We start from the raw sequence: 19,449 nt of genomic DNA, 5'->3' as shown, positions 1-19,449 counted from the left end.
GAGTGAAAAATTTAAAGGGGTCTGAATACTTTCCGTACCCACTGTATATGTACCCTTGTGACAGGCAGGCAACAGAACCTCCTCCCTACTGACCATGTTCTAAATGGTTCACATGCAACAGAGGCAGAGTCCTGTCAACAACATACAATTTACCTTGTAAATAATCCAACCTTTACCTTCACTACCCGCCTCCTCGCCTAGTGGAGATGTGTCTGTCTGTGGCGGGGTGTCTGTCTGGGGCGGGGTGTCTGTCTGTGGTTCAGACTCCTTGGGGCTGTTGCTGTCTAAGCTGTCTTTTGCAGCTGCAGGTGACTCCATCCCTCCTGCTCTAACATTAGATGGAGCATCTTCACCGCCCTGGGGGGCTGCCTCGTCAGTGTCTTGTTTTTTCATCTCTGGTATCTGTTACAAGAATAAAAACATGTGATACTTGTCTCACTGGCAATGTCACCAAGATCCACTTTACACTCAAGCTATTTCCATATTTTCTATGCCCAATGCTGGCTCAGCTGTAAGAAAACACGTAGAACAACAACTGAATCACCAAACTGCGGGGAGGAACGTATTATATTATATATATTAGATTTTGACATCCTAAAATGTACTAATAAGCTAAAGATAAACACTGCTTTATTGGACAAAGCAGGACTGACGCCTCGAAGTACATATCTTGATTCTGGTCATAACTATGTGTAGCATATCATTTGTGTAGAAACCCTTAACCGCCAGGCATTCTGCAACACCTTTCAGCAATGTTAGCTACTCAGCTAGTTAGTTACTTAGCTAGCCAGTTAACGTTTTCGTTACAAAAGTGTACACCAAGCTTAACGTTACACACGTCGACAGTATTAGTTATATCTTGGCATGTGTACTTACAAATATCTTGGCAAATTTTAGCTAAATTCCCTATCAAGTGTGCCCTGTCCTAGCTTTCGCCTTACCACTTGCTAGCGACCTTTTACATTGCGTTAGTTAGCATCGGCTAACGCTCGCTAGCCACCAAATGCGGCTATATTAGCTTTTACGACTACCAGTTAGCCAACGTTGGCTCATGTAGCTATACAGGACCCAAACCTTTAGAACATAGGGGCACTACCGTGTACTTCTTTCTTTAATATTAGGAAATTCTTTACCTCAAGGAGGAAATAGTAAATGCGTCTGTGAACTGCTGGTTTCCTCAACAGCATGAGCAGAAATAGGAGACTTCCGGTCATAACTTTGGCTTCTTCTTCTTCCTTGTAGTTTTTAACGGCGCTGACATCGCCATCTACAGAACATCGTTGAAAATCCAAACCTGGGCGGCTCCCGTAGTATATATTTTAACGGTCTATGGTGGCTCATGGATACATCTATGGGCGCGGGTCAATAACACGAATGACAATGCACGTTTTAATGTCAGCATTAACATGTCAACATGTCGACCAACATTTTGTTTTTCTGGGTCACTTTTCCAAAAGTTCTTTGTCGATATTTTTGTTGTTGTTTTGACCAAGTTTTTAAAGCTTGCTCCGACATTTCACTTTTTAAAGTTTCTATCTTTTCCCGATGTTCTTTTTCACTTTTTCTTATGTCTTCGTCGATTTTTCCTACATTTGTTACTTTTTTTCAGTGTTCTTAAATTGTTTTCCTCTTAAAATGCTATAAAATTAAATAAAACACCCTCATTCAATGAAAATAGTGAACTATCATTCAACTAGTCATTTAACTTCTGAGGAGTGTTATATGGAACCATCCACGTTATTTATTTTACAATTTGGTTGAAGGAAACCCAAATTTGTGATATGAAAACTATTTGAGAATGGGTCAAATTTGACCCTCAGGACAACTGGAGGGTTAAACTATTTCATACATATTGTAAATTGACAGCTACGCTTGCTTGAGTCACATTTTAACCATAATAAGTTATATTCACACTTACACTTCTCCCATGAAATTAGAGGAAGATTGAATAATACAGGCTACTGTCGGTCTAACTTCACTTTCTGGCGTGTTGCTATTTAAGCTTTAAATTAGGAAGTGTCCTTTAAAATTCATTGATATGGGAAAAATAGTTTTATATTAAGTCACATATTACAGACAGTGGACAAGTTTGCCTGTTTTGTATTTACAGAAACCTTCCCTTCCTCCGAGGAGGTCCCCCCTTGATAAAAGACATGAATATGCTAGTCAGTCCGATGCTGTATTTCTAACGTTTTATTGTAATTCATAACATTCCTTCACATTGCATGCCAGTAACGGAAGAATGAAAATCTGCATTAAAGGGTTGCAACATAACTTTATTTGTTTTTGTACAGTATTTCCACTGAAAATTTTAAATTCAATATATTTTCCTTTACATTTTTTTTTTTATATTGTTGCTGTATGCATTTTTTTTTTCCATGTTCATGTTTGTGTTTCATGTTCAGTTGAAGTGTGTAAGTTTCTCGTCACTCATTCATACCGTCGGTAAAGTCAAGTCAAGTCACAGTTAAAGACGGGTCATTTTGAGCAAAGGAAAAATCATAGAGAAAATAAATACATGTTAAAGAAATGAGAGGACCAGAGCAGAGAATACATCAGGACTGGTCAGTGATGGCGTATGAAAAGTACTTTACAAACATGTAGCATTGTAAACATTTGCAGCATTGACAACATAACTTGACCAAGCCAAGCATGGCTTTAGATTTTGATATAGACATGAACAGCTTCTAGGACGGAAGACAAGTCAGATTTGAGATATTTAGTGATGTCTGTTCACTCCCCTATAGATAACAGGGTTCCTGATCATGCAGCCTGACTAGGAAAAACTTTTACTCTACACACATTTATCCAAAAATATAGCCCAGAGTATCCTGATCAGGAAAAAAGATCAAGAAAAGCAGAAAAGGCTTGTATCTCCACCTCCTATTGTATTTTTTTTTTTTCTGTGACATGTTCTAATGAGGCCTTTTCTCCACTTCTCAGAAGTGATTAGAATTGCATCTGAATCCCTGTCAATGTATCAGAACATACATAGTTTAACTTATAATACTTTTTAATGTAAATCACTGCACAATTTCTGAATCACAGATTTTATCTTAGAAAAAAAATGTCAAGTAGTTGCCTCGTGTTAGCTCCCCCCATTGGAAGGAGCGTCACCTTTGAGAGCACTTTGTAGGTGGATCGTTGCCTCAGGGGTGCCTGATTTTGGACAATATTTATTGCAGTCTTCAGAAGATTTTTTTTTTAACTCCCTAAACAGGACTTAAACTTGAATTAAAAGAAGCAAAAATTAAACTTCTAATGAAAAGAAGCAAGGTTTAAATAGCCTGATGCAATCTGCCAGTCATACCGACTGGGTCAACAAAAGCCAATTACATAAATTGAATATTGAAAACACAGACATCAAGTAAATCATTTCAACCAGCCTTCAGGATGACACAACTTTGGTAAACTATGACAACAGGGTTAGGACCTGCAATTGTCTGCTATGATAGTCGCTTAAGTTTCCACAATTTGAATCATGTGCCACATAAAAGTACTACTATATTTCTATCTGCGCAGATCCTTTTCGCCATAAAGGGGCTGGCTACAGGCCGTGACTTCAAGAAAGTAGTATACTCTACTGTTTGCACTGCATGAAATCAATTCTTTGATTCCAAAACATCTGCAGCTTACCTATGCACAGTGACAATCATTAAAATACTAATAGTGGGGTAGCTGGAAAGGCCAGTTTTATGTAATTAATTATAATTCCCCCAGACAATTTCACTGCCTTAATTAAATTTCCCATTTAGGTGCCCACAGTAAAGCATGCCACTTTTCCAAAGAAACAATGGCAAATAATGTAACTTTAAAGAGAAGGAAAATAGAGCAGCAATGTTCTGCACAAAATGTGTGCACATTCAAGTAAATAAAAGATATAAAGAAAATCTAGAAGTCAAAGACAGATACACATAAACTCCAGTCTTTGTTGGTCGGATTGGCACTTTTGTGAATAGGAGTGCATTTTCATTTTTCAGAAATATAAATATTTTTTCCTTGTTGATGCACAGATTTTTTTTTCTCTCTTTTTTTTTTTTTTAACCACTGCCATTCTGGCATCATTTATAGGCCAAGCAGAGTTGAAATCAAAGACTTAAGTTATAAATGCTGCTCTACACATCGGTCATGTAAAGGCAAGTTCCGGATACTCAGTTAGTCATGATTTAAACTCTAATGGTCAAAATACATGGGGCACGAGTGTCGGAGCGGGGGTTTTTCCTCCTGCTACACAGACTCCTGCATTTTGCCAAGTTAGTTGGGTTTGAAAGAGTGAGCTATGTTAACTAATAATGAATTAGTTAATTGGATCGTTTTAACTACAGGATATTGGACACACACTGATCTGATTGGATTTATTTAAATGTGAAATGTAATAACACCCACAAGGTTGCTCTGCTGCGTTACATTGCCTCTGGTACAATAAGTTATTTAAGTTCAAGATCAAGATCAAGATTAAGTTGATTATAATGGATGCCCTCTGCTGGTGGCCGCGCCACCTTTTGCCCAGGCCCCATGTAGCACCCGGGTCCCATGTAGCACCCAGGCCCCATGTATTTCAGCCATTATGTCTACAGAGAGCACCTGGTTCTGTGGATAACACGCCAAACTCACAAAAGCCTTTCTACAAATATCAGCTAATGCTTAAACCCTAGAATATAATAACGGCCCAGCACTCTATAAGATTTTCCCCTGTGAAAGGCTTATGTAAAAATATTTTACTGAAACAAACTAAATAATAAGTATATATATAATATAAGTCTGTCTATCCAAAAAGATGTCTTATCACATAAAGGGAAATTGTTTTGGGTAAAAAAAAAAAAAACTCTTGAATGAAAGTGTACACATAAGTATACCCAATATTCAACATACTAATCTATCAAATACTTGCTATAGAGTGACATAATTCTGTTCACAGTTCCATGATTTAATGTTCGGGCTGGTTCAGTAATCCACAGAACGGGGGCCCCCAGACTCAGATAGGGACATGGTCATAGAGTCATTCAATCTCTTCCTCCCACAGTGCCTGTCAGTCAAACATCACACAACCACAGTTTTGCTCCATCCACAAAGCCTAAACCCTGATCCAGGATCAGCTTCTGTCACAGGCAGAGCGGATCCCGGGTCGGGGTTAACGGGTCTAATTTAAACCGTCATGTGGCTAGAAACAACAAAAAAAGTTTCCATGAGAATTAATCCCTTTTGAATTCGAAAAAAAAAGAAAGAAAAAAAGAGTCTCTTTTAATTGTCTCGATTAAAACAGAAAGTCTTAATTCATACCAAACCAAGGGCAACATTTATAAAGAAAATACACTAAGTGCTCTGAAACCAAAAGCAGCCCAAAAGGCTAATCTCATACTCTGGAGAAAAGCAAAACTTTAAAAAGAAAATGAAAGAATAACTACTTTTTCCACTCCAAAGACTATGGAAACTATTTTACTTGCTACTAGCCACTCATCTGTGAGAGGTGTGTGTACAGTGTCTGCTGGTGTTGTATGCAAGTGTGCATGAAGTGTGCGCAAATATATCTATAATGCAAATACATCAAAATTCAAATATATATATATTCATACTTGAAATTTTGGTTGCAGTTAGGCTCGTCACTTGTCTGAGATATATCCCTAGCCAAACTCGGGTTGTTATTAGACAAAGAAGCGGCGCACTTTACCTTGCCAGGCAGAGGATAGGCTATTTACATCAGTATCACAATGGACCCATGCAAAATCATTTACAGGTGTCATTCCCATCCCTCAAAGAAATAGTGCTATAGAATGCCTCAGGTTATATATCAACTCTACCACTATACAAAACACCACCACTATACTATTACTGTTAACACCACCAAACCAATTGTGGCCCAGATCCGGCTTTTTAACTCCAAATGCTGCAACAAGAAACGCTGAGCAGCATACAGCAAAGTCTCAAAGTGTTCTTCACACTGTTCTCCATTTCTCTGTGCCAACTGTCTATGTTTGGCAAGGGATACTCAGTGACAGTACGCAGGGTAATAGAACACCATGCAAAAACCCCTACCACATACAGCTGGGGGGGGAGGAGAAGCGCACAGGGCACCGCTAATCAGCAGCAACCTGTGTACACGGGGCTTCAATGAAATCAGACAAAACTAGAAACGTGTCTGCACCACAAGTGGTATTTGCCCCTACTTTAAACAACCTGCAATCTCTTGAATTCTTTTAAATATAAAAAATAAGTTTGGTTTGCTGCTGCCGCGGGCACCTATCCCCCTGAATCCCCAGCCGTGCCTTGTTTTATAGTTAGATCACCTCATAATTCAAATGTATTATTAATAACACAGCACGCAACGAACATTGGATCTCTAGCTATACCAACCTTGAAAACTGGATTTAGATCTTTAAACATATCCTCTAAAAAACCCTAACTCTTGCTCAATATCCCGTCCAGAGCCCATCCGAAGTTCAACGTTTTTTTTGTTTTAGTTTTTACTTCCCACGTCAACCCTCCCCCTGTAATTTGTCCCACTTAAAAAAATAGGGAGGAAAAAAGAAAAATCACAAGCACTAAAAAAAAAAAAAAAAAGAAGATACATAAGTGTCGGGGAAAATAACTAATCATTAAACAAAAAGGGATCATGTTTCTGTTTTTGTTTTTTTCTTCTTTGAATTGCACTAAGTCAGACTGACATCAAGAGCTAGGCATATTTCACCTCATGCACCCCAGTCTGTGGACTTTGCATGGGGATGCATGGGTAATCCTGAAAATAGGGATGCCCCACTGGAAAAGAAATGAAAGTGTAAAGATAGTAATCAACAAACCACTGTTACTGCCAACAAGAGCTATTAAATGGCTGGAAGATGTTGGTGTGCGTTTGAGGCCAGGACAGACTTCCTCTTTTAAGTGTAATGGAGTTTGTGTGGCGCTCTCCCCCTGGACATGTAACACATGGGTCTGCCCTGCAAGAATTCAGTCCACTGGTTCAGAAGAGGGAAGAAAGAAAGGAGGGCATTTTTATAGGCTGGAGAGGGGGACAGTTTTAGCTTTCTTCCAAAAGGTGTGTGTGTGTGTGTGTGTGTGTGTGTGTATCTGTGTGATTCGTTTGTGGTAATGGTAGAGATGGGGGGTAGTTGCAGATAAGAGATGGGTGCGTGGAGGTTCGGCTCGGGCATCCAGGGGTCCTCCATGAGATGAGGAGGTATGGAAGGGGTAAATGGTACATTTTAGTGGAGAGGGGTGTGGAATTATAGCTGGAAGCCCTCCATGGGGGCTTCCTGCTGGGGGAAAAGGTACTGCTGGTTGGCCTGGTCCACCTGAGGGGCAAGACTGTTGTCCTCGTCCTCAACCCCAAAGTAGTGCTCGATTAGATCAAAGGCCTTCTGGTAGATCTCCTGGTTGTCGTGGCTCTGGAGGAACTCGATCTTGTCAAGACCTGGAAAAATAAGCAATGTAAGATCAATGTTTTATGCTAAATTATCAGCCAGAAATTTGAACTTTTTATTCTAAAAAGACTAAAGTATTAGATAGAGCCAGCTACTGCGCTCTAGGGCTGGTTATCAAAGTACTTCATGTGTCCGTAGTATTTCAAGTATTGTCAAGTATCAAAAATTGGCTAATTGCATTATGAGATTTTTGGACTCATTTACTTTTTGTTTAATCACATTGTTTCTTTTCTTATACGTTTTATTATTCTTTTATTATTCAGAGATAAAACATGTTTTTTTTCCCACCTCAAGGTACAGTTCTGAAGTACTGTGAAAAACAGTATTGTTTAGGTATTAGTCTCCAATGTGAAGCAACTTTATGTCGTTCAAATGATGTAGCAGGCTCAGGGTTTAGAGATGGAGTGACGATATTGGTACTATACTACTACCACCACTACTACCACCAGCTTAAGAAATCCAGTAGTAAACCTTGTCATGCTAACTTGCAGGGAAGGAACATTTTTCTAAGTGAATCAATATAGTCCATTACATTTTTTTAGGAATAAGGAATAGAAAAACTTGACAGTGCTGAGCTTTTGCATCTCAAATTAATGTCCAGATTTCTGATGATGTGACATATACTGTTGACCTGCTCTCCCAGTAATCATCCCCTTGTTCCCCACCACTACATGTTTGTCACTGGTAATGTTTTATCCTAGTAATGTGTGTCTACAGTACCATAGGCTTCTTCAATGAGGCTGCAGTAAGGATTAACTCCAGAGCCGGTGTTCTCCTGCTTGGCCTCCTGCTCGCCCAGCCTCAGGATGTTCTCCAGCCCGTTGAGAGCTACCTGAACGATCTTCGAGTCCATCACCGTCAGCAGATCACACAGGGGCTTAATGCAGCCCAGGTTCACCAGATATCTAGATGCAAACACACACAATGCCGTTTCAGATCCAAGGTTATAAGGTTGCATTTAACCGTCCATTATTCAGCTTAGAGAAAGAAAAACTGCTCCTTATAACTCGAAATGTACTTAAGAAATAGGTTTTCCTTTAGGTTCACAGGAATCCAGTGATAGTCACCTTAACGGTCAAGGGAACATTCCAAATAGGAATGGCTAATTCAGCCTTACTTTTAATGGTACCAATTTACAACAATTAATCAAATATAAGTTTAAAAAAAGAAGAAAAAAAAGGCCGAAAAGGCACTCAAAACTATAGCATGATTATTCTGCAAATCTGAGCTCAATGATTAATAAATGGAGTGGCAAATTCTATTAACTGTGTGTGTGTATGTGTGTGTGTGTGAGATGAACTTTTATCATATTGTTTGACAATGCACAGAATGTCCCATTAACATAGTTAAGTAAGATGGCTTTTCACCCATTGACATTATATTTGATTATATTATACAGATTGAATTAGATACAATTCTTTTTGCTTTAAATTTACCCAATTAATGACGGTATTTTAATTAATTTAGGATAACTCTTCATTCAGTGTGATCCCTTTGTGCACATAACCTTGTTCCTCACCTAACATCTCCAAAGACGTTTGCAGTAAATCAAAAGTAAGTAAAGCTTAGTAATTTTACTCATTATATAAATATATACATACATACATACACACCCTTCTATGTTTGTCTGTTTTAGTTATTATTACATTATTTGTCGTCTGCCGTCCCCGCTCAAATTCCCGTGATCTGGAATGAGCTAGAAACATGAAACTTGGGGGATTAACTGGAAATAGAGTGCATAGAAATATGAACCCGATCGGCTGTATGGTGGCGCTGGACACAAGGCTTCAAAACGCAAACTTTGGAAAGCCACACCCCCCACATGTAAGTCCGATTGACTTGAAATTTCTCACACAGGTGCAGCTTAATGTGGTCTACAAAAAAGCCTCAAGGACCATTAAGGTCCGCCTAGAATTTCTTTTACGCCATTAGGAATTTTTGAAAAAACACATTTTTGAGATCTCCTCTGCCAACGATTGCCACCAATATTTCAGTGAATAATCAATGGATTAAGCTTATTACAAGTTGTATAAAGCATGTCTATAACTAAATAACTTTTTAAGTTATTGATTAATAAACTATGAAAGGGGCGTGGCTCTGGACATAAATGAACACGTCAGCAACCGTTAGGCCAATCATCACAAAACTCACAGGGTATGTTATGATAAGTGCCCCAGATATACCCAGACAGTTTGATATACATACACCACTAATACCCTAACCCAAAAACTCACAGGGTATGTTCAGATAAGTACCCCAAATAAACCCAGACTGTTTGGTATACATATGCCACTAGGGGTGCTACAAACGCAAGATAGGTAAGTGCATCACACACATTTTACTACACACATTCATTGTCCAAACATCCCAAATCTCTCAGGATAATAAGTAGCTGAAACACTCCCTGAAAGTTTCATTAAAATTGAACACCAAGGGGCGCTATAGATGCAAACAAACTGCGGGTGATATAGTGCAAATCAGGCTATAAATGACTACATGTTTGTCCAATCAACACAAACTTCCAGGAAATGTCTACATAATGACTTTACACATACACTGTAAGTCTAAATCCAATTGACCACTAGGGGGCTCTTTAAATGCACAATGACTGGACGTGGAATTACGCAAATCAAGGTTTCAGATTGGAATCAGCTTGCGGCTTTATAAGCAATTGTTTTTGTCCCCTTTTCTCAAATACATATCACACTGAATTGAAAATAAATGTTTTTGACAAATCAGTTGTAGGCATTTTAAACAAAGTACACTGTTTGTCAAATCGTTGCAAAGCGTGCAGGATATGTTTTATAACAACATTGGACTACATGTGTGAAATTACTTTGAAGTCGCTATAGAGAAAAATGATTAGAACCTGCGAATCGCCACTTGCAGCTATATTTGAAAATAATTTTAACAGATATGAAAGAAATGCAAAGAACCCAGAGCATTTTTTCTCCTATCCTAACCTGTATATGTTGTGTCGCTAGACCTTATTCAATAGCTCTGTTGAGACAGGTCTGGCAATGTGAGACTACTCATAGTCTGACCTGATCTGTTCTGGTGTTCCTCCAGAGGTTGCGTTAGTGATGGCCCAGGCCGCCTCTTTCCTGGTCCTGAACTCTGCTTTCTGTAGAATGTCAATCAGCACTGGGAAGATGTTGGCATCAATTACCGTCTGTGGGGCAGGACAACATTTAAAATCAGGGGCATGTCTCAAAAAGCCGCTTAACATCGTTATGAGATCCTTACCTTTGCAACCTGTTGCTCACGGATGTAGTAAAAGACGTATCATGGGTCCATAATTAAGGACTGTCATAATTACACCCATCAGCCTCTATTCTGTCTGTCTCTCCAAAATCAACCTCAAACCGAACAATTTGGTCTTCATACATGCCTAAACTGGAACAACATGCTTAATAGTGAGGTATCATGTATATGCTTTGTGTGTACACATCACCTGTATTTGTGCTCGGTTTCCTGCGGTGATGTTTGAGATGGTCCAGCATGCCTCTTTGCGAATGGACTCTTTAGCACTGCTGAGCAGGTGCAGAAGACAGGGCAGGGCTGAGCAGTTCAACACCACCTATACACAGCAACAGAGTAGGCAAAAACATTCACAAGGATGTGAATGTCAGAGAAAAACTTACTTGTGCGAAAGTTACAAGTAAGTATAAAAACTAAAAAGAAAATACCAGCATTTGTTTTAGCTAGGTATACTTAATAAACAGGCATCTGAGAGTATCCCAAAGGCAGAACTATGAAAAAACTTCAGTATAATATGCTCCCACCTGTGTTTGGATGTCATCTCCAGTGACAATGTTTCCTACAGCTCTCAATGCAGGGGAGGCCACCTTATAGTCTGTGTGCCTGCAGAAAAGCCAGTTTATCAGAAGAGAGAATTTTGAGAATTTACGGGTTATATATACTGTGACAAAGAAAACAGAGAGTTATGGCTTGACTTACATGAGTAGCTCTACAAGGCGCCTGCAGACGCCAGAGTCGATGACAGCTTGGATCTTGTCATTGGGGCCATCTGAGAGGTAGGACAGGGCCCAGCAGGCGTCTGCCAGCAAGTCTGGGTCACTGCTAAATAAAAGCCTGGACAGTACTGGCAGACAGGGTGACACCTAGACAGCACAGGCATATTGCATATTTATAATAAGAAACAGGAAAACACCAACCACACAAATATTAATTAAAAATTTTCAGCAGAACCCCATTACTATTCATTATGCCAACTGCACAAAATATTTACACAAATTTGAAAAACGCTTCTGTACACTGGTCAAGCATACAGAGAAACAAGTACTAGCAAAACGTCTGCATGTACATAATGTTTAAGAATTTAACAGAGCTAGTTATGAGAGAGTAGGGTGTATTCAAATATGCATAATGCAGGGCTTAAAGTGAAAAGAAATCCTGAAACTTTTTTGGGGGGGGGGTCCACAGTGTAATGTTTCAATATGCATTCATTAAAGTTAATTTGACTGGCAAAACAGTTAAAGTCCTTTTTTACATCACAGAATAAAAGTCATGTTAAAGAAGTAAAATATTTGGATACATTTTTAATTCTTCCAACCATATATTAAATTAAGAGTCAATATAGATTATCATATTGCATAATATCCTAATCCTACATTGAATCATTGTGAAGACAAAACTTTCAAGATGTTGTGTTGTTACTTACTCAGGTCATCATGAAAAAAGTGAATTAGTGGTCATCGTTAATGAAAGTTTTTTGTGTTCCGCTATGAATGTGCACACATTGTAATGTATTGTTTTTAATCACGGTCGGTAAACACGGTCGGTCAGCAAGGGCACAGTGGTAGCCGTCGATGCTAGTAATGTACTCGTATGACAGAGTGCTTCCTGTCCCCTCCCTTCTCCTCAACTAAAGCTGGATCGACATTTTTTTTAGCTGCATTACCACGGAGACGGCACTCTCGCTTTTCGGCAAGGACTCGCCCTACTTTGTATCTGGTTGGCTAGAACTCGTTTCATTGGTAGGTGTAAGTTCGATGATTGGTTAAACCTAGTGCATCAAAAACAAATCCCATGTGGACTTTTTCCATTTATTTATTTTTCTAAAATAGTCATACCCCAGAAATCCGGCACCAGGTCCGAGGAATTAAAGTTCTGGGTTAGTTAGAGTTGTGTTCCTCTCCTATGATTGGACATGAAAATATAAAACCGCATGCAAGTTCCCAAATTAATTAATTTAGTTTTCCTCAAGGCCACACACCGAAGATCCAATTCTACGAGGTGTATATATTAGCCATTACTTCTGGCCCCTGTTTAAGCTAACTATAGAATGTAGGTCTTGGAATTACCCTATCATAAGGTCAGCACGTTGACAAAATAAATCTTATTAAGTTACAACTTTTACTTACTTTTCCTTCACTGCGCCATTCAAACTCCACTTAAAATATTGCAGCAGCCAGTTGAGCTGAGGGTTAATAACTATGTTGCAAATATACATATACAGTAAATATACAGTGAGGAAAATAAGTATTTGAACACCCTGCTATTTTGCAAGTTCTTCCAATTAGAAATCATGGAGGGGTATGAAATTGTCATCGTAGGTGCATGTCAACTGTGAGAAACAATCTAAAAAAAGAAATCCAGAAATCACAATGTATAATTTTTTAACTATTTATTTGTTTGATACAGCTGCAAATACGTATTTGAACACCTGAGAAAATCCATGTTAATATTTGGTCCACTAGCCTTTGTTTCAAACGTTTCCTGTTGTTTTTCACCAGGCTTGAACACACTGCAGAAGGGATTTTGGTCCACTCCCCCACTGCAGATCTTCTCTAGATCAGTCAGGTTTCTGGGCGGTCGCTGAGAAACACGGAGTTTGAGCTCCCTACAAAGGTTCTCTATTGGGTTTAGGTCTGGAGACTGGCTAAGCCACGCCAGGACCTTGATATGCTTCTTCCAGAGCCACTTTTTGGTTATTCTGGCTGTGTGCTTCAGGTCATTGTCATGTTGGAAGACCCAGCCTCGACCCATCTTCAATGCTCTAACGGAGGGAAGGAGGTTGTTCCCCAAAATCTCGCAATACGTCACCCCGGTCATCCTCTCCTTAATACAGTGCAGTCGCCCTGTCCCATGTGCAGAAAAACACCCCCAAAGCAAGACGCTACCCCCCCATGCTTCACAGTAGGGATGGTGTTCTTGGGATGGTCCTCATCATTCTTCTTCCTCCAAACACGGTTATTGGAATTATGACCAAAAGTTCTATTTTTGGTCTCGTCTGACCACATGACTTTCTCCCATGACTCCTCCGGATCATCCAAATGGTCATTGGCAAACTTAAGACGGGCCTTGACATGTGCTGGTTTAAGCAGGGGTACCTTCCGTGCCATGCATGATTTCAAACCATGACGTCCTAGTGTATTACCAACAGTAACCTTGGAAACGGTGGTCCCAGATCTTTTCAGGTCATTGACCAGCTCCTCCCGTCTAGTTCTGGGCTGATTTCTCACCTTTCTTATGATCATTGAGACCCACGAGGTGAGATCTTGCATGGAGCCCCGGTCCAAGGGAGATTGACAGTCATGTTTAGCTTCTTTCATTTTCTAATGATTGCTCCAGCAGTGGACCTTTTTTCACCAAGCCGCTTGGCAATTTCCCCGTAGCCCTTTCCAGCCTTGTGGAGGTGTAAAATTTTGTCTCTAGTGTCTTTGAACAGCTCTTTGGTCTTGGCCATGTTAGTAGTTGGATTCTTACTGATTGTATGGGGTGGTCTTTATAGAGACAACGACCTCAAACAGATGGAGTGGAGGTGGACATTTTGAAGGCAGACTAACAGGTCTTTGAAGGTCAGAATTCTAGCTGATAGACAGGTGTTCAAATACTTATTTGCAGTTGTATCATACAAATAAATACTTACAAAAATCATACATTGTGATTTCTGGATTTTTTTTTTAGATCATGTCTCTCACAGTGGACATGCACCTACAATGACAATTTCAGACCGCTCCATGATTTCTAAGCGGGAAACAGCAAAATAGCAGGGTGTTCAAATACTTATTTTCCTTACTGTAGATCTGCTATGATTTAGTAATGATAACTTTAGTTGTAAACCCAGGTTTTGCATTCATAGCAATGACATTGAGTTAACTCCTGACAAATGAAACCTGATTGGGTGTCCAGCAGATACTAATCATTATGCATGCTTTGGCTGCCACACTTGTTCATAGCTAAATAAAAAAAAAAGTAGCAGGCCTGATCTAAAATTATTATGGCGTCTTTGGTGTTGACTTCATGAGGCCAAATGGTACCTTTTCAAATGCAGGTGGAGGGTTTTTTCCTCTACAGAGATTAGACAGAGCCCACACGGCATTCCTAGTCATGGTCAATCTAGTGGATTTGGTCAGGAGCCTAAAATGACAAAGAAAAGAAAAGCTTAGTACACGAGACAGTATCAGAAGTATGTTAGTATGGGTTAAAAGGTTAGGATATGTATTCCCTCTACAGAAGCAAAGAGAATGGGCTTACATTAATAAAGGTGGAAGGATGTCGCAGTTCAGAACATAGTCCCGGCACACCGCACTATCCCCTGCAATATTACCCAAGGCCCACACAGCCTGCAAAAAAACAAATCAACCAAACCTTTGTTAATAATAGACATAGGGTACAAGAGTATGGAACAAGGCAAGACAAACAGACACACACAATGGTCAAGATAGACCCAAGTGTGTTACCTGTTCTTGGACGTCCTCAAAGTCAGAGTTAAGTAGTTCAATGAAGATTGGTACTGCTCCGGCCTCAATCACAGTCTTTGTCTGCATGGATGTGCCTGATGCTATGTTGGTCAGAGCCCAAGCTGCTTCAAACTGCACAGGCACATTTCAGCAAAAATGTAACATTTTAAACATCTTTTACCATGGAGCATTAACGTGTTTGTTATTAAACATGACAAATAAGAAACTTATTTAATGCAGACTATTGGATTACTTTGACTTGCTTATCGTCAGATACAGTGTATAGTGGCTTGCAGCAATACAATTTTGTTTTATTTAACTCAATGCAATGCATGTGCTTGACAACGATACCAGCCTGCATGCCAGTTAAGGTGACACCGATATTCCAGGCATTTGTCACTTGACAGACATTAAATGTACAATTATGTACACATTTTATGCACAGAGGATGTTTTGAGCTATGTAAGTGTGTTCAAACTGACCTGTAGTGTGCAGTTGACACTCTTCTTCAAGAACTCCACAAACTTTTCCACTACTCCAGTCGTGTTAATTACTTCATCAATTGGTGGGTTGGGCTCTGAAATGAACAGGGGTAAAGCTGGAAGTAAGTATTCTGAACTTATCACTAGTACCACAGTTGTGCAAAGTCACGACAACAACACGATATATATATACACCTTTGGAAAGTAATTTTCTGAACTTTTGTGTTGTGGCGAGCTGAAGATCTAGGTCCTCCGAGAAAAGCATCTCAACCATGTCTCTAGTAATGACTCCTTCCTGCAACAATACACACACAAGCACTCTTAAAACATGATCCACCAGCACAGACTCCACCATCCGCAATTTGCATGCTGGTAAAAAGGCTAAATAACAAGAATGATAACCAAGGCCCTCTGTGAGCCTCTTTTTGTCTACGCTGTGTGAGAGGTAATAGGAAAATAGACACTCACTGTTGCTGGAGAGCTGAGGTAAGAGTCCACCAGTGGACTCTCAAACATGGCCTCCTCTTCATTGAGTACGTCCACATTCCTCCTCTTGAAAAGCTGTGATTAAAAGATTGTCAGAGCACACAGAGACACAGTCAAGCAAAACTATGTTCATGCTGACAAAGTCTCAAACAGAGATGAAGGATCTGATGAATGGCATTGATAGGTTTGGTGTTAAACCTGTTGTTCTCGCTTCTGTTTCCTGAGTTGGATGCCCTCCTCCTCTCTCCTGCGCCTCATCTCCTCTGGGTTCAGTGCTTTGTTCTTGTAGCGGTTCATCCTGTAGTTGTCTTTTGCCGGACTGGCTGACGGTTCTGATGGGCCACAGGCACAGGTAGACATATCAATTAAGACTCTACCAAAAACCACTTGCTTTATCGAAGTTAAACTTAAAAAGTACACCATGTGCAGGGAAGAGTAAGTGAACATGTGTGACATCTCTAATAATAGGTAATGAAGATGAGACAGTATGTTCACAGTTTTATATATATATATATATATATATATATAAATAAATAAATTAAATGGCCTTATATAAAAAAGCTCATTGATACTGACACACAAACACACACGCACGCACGCAGGCAGGCAGGCAGGCAGAACAAACGTATTTATTCAGTAGAGTTAAATCGCAGAGTTGGCATAAATTGGTGCCCACACGGGACAAACTGCCCGTTCTCAGCATTTGTGCAGTCATGCCACCAGAACAGGGCACTAGGCAGATCCCCGAGTCACACGGGAGAGAAAGAGAGGAAGGGGAAACATTGAAACCTGCCACCAGTGCAAGATGGTGCCAACTTTCTGTGCCAAAAGCCCCCAATTGCAACAGCGGGGTTTAAATATCGGAACAAGTGGCGCAAATTGAGGTCATGTTAAGGTTTGAGGGCATTAGCACAACCAGCCTCATAAAAAGCTTGTGCATGTGTGTAATGTGTCCAGATGGTAAACCGACAGCTATGGACAGCACATAAACACAGGTTGCGGCTGGGTGCTCTAAATTCTGTACTGCTTTAGTTAAATTGGCTGCTGTATGTGAACAGCACTGACTGTTTGGGCTAGATGGCACAGAAATAGCCCTGCAAAGGACATGTCTGCATTGGCATTTCAGAGGAGACCCTACATACAGCAAGCAGTCAATGAAGAAAAGAAAGCAGAATGGTGAGGTGTTTAATGACTTAAAACAAAAAGAAATCATGTTCTTCCTACACCTAGTGGTATCCAGCCACACTATTTTTATTTGCTAATATTTTGGGTTAGCTGCAACTAAGATTTCTGCCACTACCCCAGAAAAAAAGCCATGGAATTTCCATTTGACATATAGCTACAATGAAGCAGGATGGTTTTGGACAGTTAACTAGTACTTTGAAGACCATGACCCTCTTTAAATCGTATTGATAATTAGGCCTTTACAAATTACCATTCATGTTCCTCTAAATTACAAATGGTAAGGGGGAAAAATGCTCACAAAAACCAAACATAAACATAATCCTGTGCACGAATAGTCTGGAAAACATCGTGACTACAGGTGTCACATGCACAAGCTAGTGTAACGTTACAGTGTGTTATCGGGTCAAAACCATTGCTCACTGATGTTAGCAACTAACGTTAAACTATAAATAATCATGGGATTTACTAACGTTAGCTCAGTACTTTCAAACTCTTCAGAAGGTGAATAACAACGTATTTAACATGATTCTATTCTAAGACAACAGTGTAACTATGGTTTTGAAGAACAACGCGGAATGACGGCTAACATAGCTAACGTTAAGCTAACGTTAGCCGCTGCGCACACAAAACTGAAACAAATACATATGACTATTAAATTGTGTCATCTTATAGGTGATAACGCATTACCTTTTCTGAATCGTTGGAAATCGAAAAACAAGTTAAAATCAGTCAACCCATCGAAGAGCACAGAACATAGCTACAGCTAACATAACGTTTGAAATGTCCACTAAGCATCAGCGTTGCATTCACATCACAATAGCTAGCTGGCTAACGTCACCGCTAGCTAGCTACAACTGTAACGTACACGTAAAAAAAACAAAGATGACAGAGAGACTGACAATTGTTACTTTGAATTTACCGATAAGCAAGACAATACCTGGACACAATCGATAATAACTTTAGACCTATGCAAACTTTCCGTGTGTCTTCCCACCGTAGGGAAGAATGTAACCTTATAGCGCGTGCTAACCTAGCTATTAGCCAAGTTTCCTTAAGTTGGCTAACACATTAAAGTTTGTTTTCCCGGTTTGGAATGACGTTAGAACACCTTTAATGAGCTTTGATAAAACATAGAAGACTGTCCGAAGACTATATCGTTTATTTAGTGGTTAATTTAACGTTACAAGTGAACTAGCGTAAAATAGCAACTCATCTTGCGCTACTACGTAGCTAGCATCGTTGACTACAGTTAGCTACCAAGCTAATGAGTTAGCTTAACAACAGTGACAGGATAAGGATGTTATAATCTTTATCCCCGATCCCACAGCCCAATCTGTTACTTCCTTAACGCATATCTACACTCTCGATTTGCCGAACAGCTTACCCATTATGTCCTATGTCGTGTAAATGACTCAAGTCGTGAAGATGTAAATCAATTTTAAATCCTTTCTCTCTCTTGTATCTTTCCAGAATTTGCTCCTCTAAGCAATATGTCTGCCGGAGACGGAAACGTCAAAATATAACGCTGACTTCCTGCCACCAGAGGACGCACCAGCCTCACAAAACACCCCCCTCGCACCCCTAGTCACCTCAGCAAAGAAATAGCCCATACAATACCAAACATGTATTAATTTTCACTTTAAGACCGGGGTTAATTAATTCTCAGATGGATTGTTCAAAATCACTAAACCTAATCATCATTATTCGTTACCATACCTTTTATTTGTGGCGGGCAACCAATTCTCTTAAAGGTTCATGCTTTTATGTAGAACTTAGTGGTCCTCTAATACTGTATCTGAAGTCTCTTTTGTATAGACTTTAGTGGTCCCCTAATACTGTATCTGAAGTCGGGCTCGGTTTGCACCTATCACCATTTCTAGCTACTGGGGCAAATGTTCATGCCATGGGACCTTTATTACATCCACGAGGGCAACAGGACACATTAATTAAATTCCAGTCTTCCTTCCAAACAAACATACCGTTTCTCACAAATCTGTCGGTTTTGCATATCCTCTAGGATGATTCAGATACCTCCTGCTCTGTGTATGTGTGTGTGTTTGTGTGTGTGCGTCAGCCATGGTTCCCCAGTGTTTTTCTAAAAGTGAAGTGCATCCATGGTCAACTTGCTGGGAGCAGATAGTGGTAAATTACGCACTATATTGTAATACAACA

At 39.8% G+C, this 19,449-nt stretch overlaps 2 protein-coding genes across 4 annotated transcripts in view; both read right to left on the bottom strand.

The window, feature by feature from the left end:
- The window catches only part of txlna (taxilin alpha), an 8,933-nt gene extending 7,636 nt beyond the window's left edge, over positions 1 to 1,297 (bottom strand). Inside the window, exons 1-2 of one of the 2 annotated variants that reach the window (XM_034892091.1) lie at positions 1,134 to 1,297; positions 177 to 402 (exon numbers count right to left, since the gene is read on the bottom strand). In XM_034892091.1, the coding sequence (XP_034747982.1) occupies positions 177 to 402; positions 1,134 to 1,214 (307 nt within the window). In that variant the 5' untranslated portion in view covers positions 1,215 to 1,297. Of the gene's footprint in view, positions 1 to 176; positions 403 to 1,074 lie in introns of both variants that reach the window. The other variant, XM_034892092.1, reaches the window with a different exon arrangement.
- Positions 1,298 to 6,442: 5,145 nt separating this feature from the next.
- On the bottom strand, positions 6,443 to 18,876 carry kpna6 (karyopherin alpha 6 (importin alpha 7)). Of its 2 annotated transcripts, XR_004659350.1 has the most exons (15): positions 18,662 to 18,876; positions 16,291 to 16,424; positions 16,075 to 16,167; positions 15,802 to 15,901; positions 15,607 to 15,701; positions 15,125 to 15,256; positions 14,919 to 15,007; positions 14,702 to 14,801; positions 11,376 to 11,539; positions 11,201 to 11,279; positions 10,870 to 10,995; positions 10,460 to 10,587; positions 8,136 to 8,320; positions 7,076 to 7,405; positions 6,443 to 7,044 (listed from the first exon to the last, which is right to left on the bottom strand). XR_004659350.1 is itself a non-coding variant. In XM_034891941.1 (14 exons), exons 1-14 carry the CDS (start codon positions 18,663 to 18,665, stop codon positions 7,218 to 7,220), a joined length of 1,617 nt encoding a protein of 538 aa, XP_034747832.1. In that variant the 5' UTR covers positions 18,666 to 18,876; the 3' UTR covers positions 6,443 to 7,217. The 2 variants fall into 2 exon arrangements, 1 of the variants encoding a protein (XP_034747832.1); XM_034891941.1 differs by having other exon boundaries at positions 6,443 to 7,405.
- Positions 18,877 to 19,449: the final 573 nt, after the last annotated feature.

The sequence above is a fragment of the Etheostoma cragini genome, chromosome 14 (assembly GCF_013103735.1).
Source record: "Etheostoma cragini isolate CJK2018 chromosome 14, CSU_Ecrag_1.0, whole genome shotgun sequence".
In the NCBI taxonomy this organism is placed as follows: Eukaryota; Metazoa; Chordata; class Actinopteri; order Perciformes; family Percidae; genus Etheostoma; species Etheostoma cragini.
This window is presented reverse-complemented; position numbering and strand designations above follow the sequence as displayed.